The 7704-nt window shown below is 50.6% G+C and overlaps 2 protein-coding genes across 2 annotated transcripts; both read right to left on the bottom strand.

The window, feature by feature from the left end:
* Positions 1–15: 15 nt before the first annotated feature.
* BO82DRAFT_357453 (NEDD8-conjugating protein UBC12) lies at positions 16–1098 on the bottom strand (the record flags this gene model as incomplete). Its single annotated transcript, XM_025636022.1, has 3 exons — positions 736–1098; positions 571–661; positions 16–461 (listed from the first exon to the last, which is right to left on the bottom strand). The coding sequence occupies exons 1-3, from the start codon at positions 754–756 to the stop codon at positions 19–21; spliced, it is 555 nt and encodes a 184-aa protein (XP_025488568.1). The 5' UTR covers positions 757–1098.
* Positions 1099–1550: 452 nt separating this feature from the next.
* chsG (chitin synthase class III) lies at positions 1551–4616 on the bottom strand (the record flags this gene model as incomplete). The annotated part of the gene is made up of 6 exons (XM_025631736.1): positions 1551–1688; positions 1750–2582; positions 2637–3483; positions 3533–3894; positions 3960–4449; positions 4524–4616. 6 exons carry the CDS (start codon positions 4614–4616, stop codon positions 1551–1553), a joined length of 2763 nt encoding a protein of 920 aa, XP_025488567.1.
* Positions 4617–7704: the final 3088 nt, after the last annotated feature.

Raw genomic sequence — 7704 nt, 5'->3', positions numbered from 1 at the left:
CCAAAACAGGAAACCCTCCTAACGAAGAACATCATCAAACTTCACTCCCCTCACCATACCTCCCTGCATCGCCCCCCTGACATTCCTCTTAAACCCCTCCCGGTTCCCCCTCAAATCCTCCGCCGCATCCTTGTTGAGTGGATCCGAGGCATTCGGCTCGAGGAACAGAAACTGCAACCCGACAATCACCGCATTCAGGTTCAGGACCGGCTTCCAATCCTCCCGCAGGATGTTCAAGCACACATTGCCCTCCAGATCGATATTCGGGTGATAGATCTTCTGCGTACATTTCACCTTCGGCGGATCGTGCGGGAAGTTCTGGTTCACGCTGAAGCTGAAATTGAAGTGGCCGCCCTTGTACATGCCTTCATCGGGGGATATCACGAGAACGAAGTTGAGGATGTCGTCGGGGTTCGGGAAGGTCATTTTCATGGTGGAGCCGAGCGTGAGTTCTTGAAGGTCTGGGTTTTGATTTGGTATTTTGGTTAGTGGTTGTGGTGGCAGAGGAGGGATGAGGGGGGGCGGGGTTGGAGGACTGGGTAAGGGAACAAAGGAGGGAGGGCTTTTTACCTCTCTGAACTCGCAACTGAGCAGCGGTGACCTTCTTCTTCTTCTTACCGGCAGCTCCTTCGGCATTTTCAGCTTGCTGCTGCTGTTGCTTCTGCAACAAGTCAATTGGGATTAGTATGAGGCGCTTGCATCCGAGGTAAAGAAGAGAGAAGAGGGGAGCGATACCATCGACCATATTTTCAACATCTTGACGTCCTAGGTTCTGAACAACCAGGCAGACTTTGAGAGTGTGTTTGTCCGGCTGAGTTTGATGCGCAAGTGCGGGAGTAACACAGAGAGAGGTAAGCTGCAACTCTGGTATTTCGGTGTATGTTGGTACGTCGAGTCCCGAAGATGCAGACGGGAAGGAAAGCTGCGGGGTCCTCCTCAGGTAAGCGATGAATGATTTTGCCACAATCAGACAGAAAAGAAAGTGTCCTCTAGAAAACACCAGACCACGTCCTGGGATCCCAAGAGTGAACACGCCCAGACAACTCCTATAACAATGAATTCCCTTCCAAACTTTCCAGGCAGAAGCAGAAGCAGAAGCGGAGGCGGAGAGCGGAGAAGAGCGGCGGCCTGACGCCATTCCCTTCCTTCATTTTGGCACTACTATTCCTTCTGCCCTCTCCTGCCGCCTTCGATCACCGCCTGCACTCGACCAGATCTACCATATGTGGACATCATCTCATGCTTATGCTTGGACAATCAATACGGTACAGTAATCGTTTAATTCTAGACGCTAGTTATGGTCTACGAACATCGCCATGCCTGCAGTCGTTCGAAATATGCAATCCAATCAAAAGAGAAAAGACAAGAAAAAGAAGAACGAAACCACGCAACACTCAACTCACTCACACACGACGAGAGAAACAAGCATCATATGTAGAATACAAAATTGCAACAAAAATGTGCCAAGAATAACTCCGCGAGGTTCCTGCCTGCCATACGTGCCGCAAGCCACCTCTCCTTGCCAGCTTTTTCATTAAATACTCGTTCCTCTACCGCCGGGCAAAGCAGCACATCACTCCCGTCTTACCCAAGAACCAGCAGGCTCCGATGAAACGGAAAAGAGCCACAACAGCGTTCGACCACAACAGAGCCTGGAAGAATCGCGAGGTCCGGGTCGTAGCAGAGTTCTGCGAGAATATGTCAGCGGCAAGTTCATCTCCCAGACTAACAGAGACACAAATTACATACCGTGAAGCCAAACTTATCCACACCGTCGCTAGTGATACAAACCGCAAGCAGCGCATTACTGAAGATCCAAAACGTCACCAGGCGAGTACGGAAACTCTTGTATGAGTCATCCAAGCTCTTCTCCTCCTTCTCAACCGGCGGCACATAAGGCGTCAACGCCCGTTTCACGGTAGCCTCGAACTGACTATCAATATCGGCCTGCGGCTTGTCGATTTCTTCGATCACAGCCTCCTTGCCATCGTTCTCCTTAGTCGTTTTAGCAGAAGGGAGTGCATCAGCCTTGTCCGAACCTTTGGTACCCCAGGACACATCGTGCCAATTGCTGAAGGCGTAGACGTTCAGGATGTTGATGTACGACGACTGCACAGCCATATACGCGGGGAACGAGGTGAACATGTGCCACGGGTCCATATACATGAACGAAGCCACAAAGTAGAGACCGAAAGTGGCAGCAAGGGCGATGATGATAATACCGGCACCGGTGGAACCAAAGAACGACCCGAGGAAAGCACCCACACCGTGAGACGTATCGAAATCCATCGGAGCACTTCCACTGAAAGCGCGGACGACCAGGTAGAGCGCGTCAACAACAACATATAGCTGGATGATACCGAACACCACGAACGATGCAAGGTAGGAGAACTTGGAACCCTTAGGTCGGTTACCAAGGGCGAGAATGAACTGCAACAGCAAGAAACCGAGATATGCGTATTTGACAAGAGTGTTGATGATGGGTGTCGCCGTAGTGCCGAAGGGAAAACCGGTGTTGCCGTTGCTTTGGCTGGGAGTTCCGACAAGGTCCATGATGACGGACGTTGTAAGCCAGTAAGAAGCTAAGAGGTACAAAGTCAGAACAGAGAATTAGCATAATGGAGGATCCCACTTACCCAAAGAGAACCAGGTTAGGATCGTCGAGAACACGTTATAAAGCATCTGGATGTGAAGGAAGAACATGCGGATGATGTTGTGTCCACTCTTGTACATGCGTCCGAAGTGCATCAAAGAGTAAATACCGGCGGCGAAAGAACCGTTCAACCAACGACGACGCTGAGAAATGAACTCCGGAGCACCTTCAGGCACATCGGTTTCGGCTTTCGAGGCCTTGACATAGGACAGGTGCCATTTAGAGCCTGCCTTGGCGACCAATTCGAAACACAAGATACGATCTTCGGCCAAGAACATGTTCTTTTTGAAAATGTTCATTCCCTCGATACCCTTCTTGCCCAACTGCTTTGAAAGGGTGTGATCACCGTGGAAATACTGCTCGAGGGGACGACCCATGATTGCGCGGAATCTGTAAGCGGAGAAAGCACCCGGTAACACCGACACATAGCCGAAGGAACTTTCCAAAGGCTTATCCAGAATGTTACTGATCTTATACTCGAAATTCTGGGCTGCGACCAGCGGGTTGACCAGGTTCTTCCAGCCCTTACCCAACATGGCGTGGATTTCACCGCAAGCGCCTCCCAGATCCTTGTCGTTATAGAAAGCCTCCCACAAAGCGAGAAGGGACTTGGGACCTGGCTTGGTACCGGCATCGAGCAGAATGCAGATCTCCGGATTGAGAATACGGCCGAACGCGTTGAAGAGCCAACGATGCGAATTGATCTTCTTGCTGTTCTTCTGCTTCAAGCAGAACATCATCTGCACGGGAGGAAGAGTGCTGGGGCCATCATCGGTAGGCCGAATCAGCTGCTGGTTGGGAGTGACAGAAAGCTGCGTCGTATATTCGAACTGCGGACTATTAGCGCTGCCTGGGATGCTCCTCCCATAATGTACGTACGATGTGAGCCACTGTCTCCTTGCCATCAACGTCACGCTTCATGACACCATCTTGGTAGACACCGACCGTGGCCAGCACGTCCAACACATCTTTGTCGCAGGGATCGATACCGTCGAAGACCAATGCAACCACGATCTTCTGCCAGGCAGGGCCTCCCTTGTTCCAGAACTCCGACTTCTTCAGGTTCACGATATCCCGGATGTTCTGCATAACACCGTGCAAAGTACGGGCTGTGAGGGTCTTGTCTTCGTTGTAATAGGTAATGGCGATAAGCAATTCGGTGTGTCTGTTGTACATGGCGGGACGAAGATTGTACCCGTTGTGGAGGGTAAATTCGTTGGGATCACAAGTCGCAGCGGTATCTAAAAATCCCGAACGCTCGGTTAGCCACCGAATAGCGCAGTACTGAAGCCTAAGTTGGACTTACATCGCATGTGCGTGAATTCCTCGCTACCACCCTCGAGATCGTTTCTGTACTTGGCTTGGATGGCATTCTGGATAGCGCTAGGAACGGGATAGTCCACACTCAGGACTGAGCCCTGCACCAGCTTGACCTTTCTAGTCGCATAACGGCGCAGATTGCCACCACCACCACCACCACCACCGCCCCCACCGTTGGGGGCCTGGCGCTGGCGCCAGGCTTCTGTCGATGAGGTTTCACTGCGCGCATAGGGGGAAGCGACACGGCCAGGAACACCAAAGGCAGCAGCCGGGGTCTCTCCCGACTGAGCGGAGTACACGGAGGCACCGCCGCTGTAGGGATCATGATAGGCGGCCTCTGGAGCATATGTTTCGGTCAAGCTATAACCCGAGGTTGGCCGCTGGGGAGACAGCCCACGCTGCTGAGGGTCGTCAAAGGGGCCTGTGAACGGGCCTTGTTGGTTTGCTAACAACCCATGGGATGCTTCCTCTTCATACTACATATGGTCGAGCGTTAGTCTCCGTGATTGGTGAGGGTGCGGTGTTGGCGTTACTGAGGATCGAGACTTACGTTGTTACCATGACCGATGTCTTGGAGTCGATGACCAGCGGCGCCTTCATCGTAGCCCGGAGGCGAGTGATTGCCACCGCCCTGGTAGGCCATTGTTAATGATAGAAGATTAAGCGGTTGTACGTGAGGTGGACTCGGAAACTCAAGTAAGGCCGAATGTAAACAGAACGCAAGGACAATCGTTACAGGAGACAGAAAGGGACAACGAGAAGGGGGTATCGAAGAAACAAGGAGCAAGGCGTGCGCCGATGTGGAACGTCAGACCAGACAAAGGGAGTCGTTAATCGATGCAGGCCAACGGCTCCGACCGAAGAGCGGCAGGACAGCGGGGATTTCAGGTCGCTGGCAAGAATTCCGATGCGCAGGAAGAGATTAAGATGATTTAAACCGACTGCAATGCTAGGCGTGAGGAGAGGGATGCAAGCGACAGCAGAAACGTGGAACAAGCCGCCAGGGCTGACTGAATTCACTCGCGGGCGTAGCGTAGCGTAGCGGTCAGTGGATTGTGTTGTGTTGTGTTGTGTTGTTGTTGCTGATAGTGGAGGTGTTATCCCGAGGAAGGACGACGGGGTAACGAAGACTTTCCCAAAACGAAGGTGGAGGGGTGGGAAAGTAAGTAAGAAATCAGGTTACGTAGTTTCGTGAGGGAAACGGAAGAGGAGGGGATAGAGGTGTTAGATGGAAAGAGTAGGAGAAAGAAGGAAAGGAGGAGAAGGGAGGGAAAAAAAAAAAGAAACCAAGTTGATGTCTCAGCAGACCTCAGTTGGTGGGGAGAAGGAGGATGTGAAGTAAGAAAGGAAAAAAGAAAAAAGAAATTGGAAAAAAAGAGAAAGCTTTCCTTTCATGGGATGGGAGAGATGTGTGTTTCTTTGGCAGGGCGTTTGGTTTCTGGGAGGGTGGAGTATGTAAGAATAGCTGAAGTGGTGGCAGTGGCAGTTGGATTCCTAACCAGAAGGCTGGGTGGTTTGCACTGTACCCTTAGTATGTATGTACTGTACATCATCCCCAGCCATAGATTCTCCTACGTGAAGATTCGCTACATCCATTACTCTCTTCCTTATTTGCTTACTTACTGACGTACGTGCTGCTGACTTCTTTACTAGAATGAAATTCACAAGCTGCAGCGTGCTAGTGGTGTTGATAAGTTGTTTGAATGATTGTTGTTGTTATAAATGCCCACCGCAGGTGTGATGGTGGGAAGGTGCCAGAGGGCCAGAGGTGGTGCGGTGCTGTTTGACAATTTCCTCTTTCGTCATCATCATCATCCTCCTCCCCCACCCACTACAACTGCATCGAAGATCGATGGGCTCTATTTATTGCCATCCACCAACAAATTCTCCATGTGATTTTTTCCTCACTTATTGAAATGGTAGCTACAATTCTTTCCCCTCCTCCTCCTCCTCCTCCTCCTCCTCCTCCTCTTCCCCCCTGAGAGATGCGTGGTGGGTGGATGACAGGCCAGTCTCATCAATTGCTCCGCACTGTACATCCAGTGATTTAAAATTATCAAGGGTCCGAACCCTGATTATGGGCGGGTGGGTTTTTTGGACCCTGCTCTTTCCCTTGGAAAAGGCATGAGGGTTGCTGAGGGTCTGTGTAATCTAAATTACCTTACCGTTTGTTGGCGGTCACGTATTGTCCCACCGAGCCCTCTCTTTCCCCTTCACCCCACCCCAACCACACCTCGAGACAACAAACTAAAGACCCGAACAGTGGTTGGAAGAACAGAGGAATCGATTGTTTTTCTTTCAGCACCCGGTATGACTTCTTTGTTCCGCGACCGTGGGAAACGAACAAAATCAGGTACAAGCTCACAGCAAAAACGTGCTGGGCATTATGGCCAGCGATTGGTAAAATGGTACATGGTGGCTAAAGGGAGTAGTAGTCTTGCTATCAAGCATGATGGATGGAGGGAGCATGGGAGAGTGTGAATGAAGAAGAGTTGCATTCATTCTCCATCCCTCGCCAGCATACCTAACCACACGATGTTAGCCACACAGATAAGTTAACAAACAGATACAAAGTAGATCATCTAGACTACCGGTATGTAAGCAATCTTTCCAAACCTCCCAGCCTCCTTTCAGTTGGGAACTCCCCTCCGTTTCGAGTTGACATTCACTCTGTATCCCAAACTTGCCCCCTCCCCCACCCCGAGTTGTGGCTGCTTGCTGCTGTGCTGCCGGGTCACCGCAGTAACGACTAACTTGCAGTACGTAGAATAGATGAATTGCCGTATAGTAAAATACCGTGGTCCCCCCCTCGTATCCGGTAATGCTTGGTTTCACCCATACAACGATTGTTTCAGGGGAGGCGGGAAGAGGCCGCCCTTTTGGACCGCTGAGCCCAAATATAGTAGCCTTGTGGGGGGCTCCACTTAGAACTTGCAGCTGTTGCAGTGGTTGGGAAAAAACCGTGTAAAACGGTGGTTGGTCACCGAGAGAAATCTTTAATTCCCGCCAAGGGATCACGGCCCAGCCTTGGTCATGCTCAATCGTCACTCTTCAATGGTCAGCCCGCTGTTTCAAAGCGGCTGGGGGAGGGAGGAGGGGGAGATACAGTGCAGTGGAATATTAGCTAATATTTCTTGGGACTTGTCGCTCACTTACTGTACTGAGTAACGAAATGCTCCTCTCATTTTCTCCAATTCACAAAGAAAAAAAAGTGATTCAAGCTGATCTGACATTGAAATGGATCCTCGGCTTCTCTTTCCTCCAAGATCAGAGGGGTTCCAATCCATACTCCATTCATTACTTTCAGCAGTACCCTTTCCCCTGCATTCCCGGTCGGCATTCGATCACTATCGCTGATTGGATGGCTGGGCTGCATACCGCAGTGGTGGACTACTCCGTGGCCTCTCTACCTTCGACTCTGCACTACACTCACCTGTGCTGGATTTGGTACTGTACCTGCAGGAATTATATGTAACTATTCGCCATGTTCTTCAGCCATGGAGAAATCGATGCAAATCACCCCGCAACAGAAAAGCAAGCAGGCTAGAACATCTACTCCGTAGTTCGGCAGCTAAACATGTAACCATCAAATCACACACCCTCAAAAACTGAGGAATTTCCCGTCCACACCTAATTATCTTAGATATCTTCGTAGTCTGTCAACAGTATCCAAAATATTGATTATGATTGACCAGGGAAAAAAAATCAATATCGCCCAAGACATCCAATTC

The sequence above is a fragment of the Aspergillus uvarum genome, assembly GCF_003184745.1.
Source record: "Aspergillus uvarum CBS 121591 unplaced genomic scaffold BO82scaffold_57, whole genome shotgun sequence".
NCBI classification, from domain to species: Eukaryota; Fungi; Ascomycota; class Eurotiomycetes; order Eurotiales; family Aspergillaceae; genus Aspergillus; species Aspergillus uvarum.
Note: the sequence above shows the minus strand (reverse complement) of the source record. Positions and strands in the feature narration are given on the sequence as shown.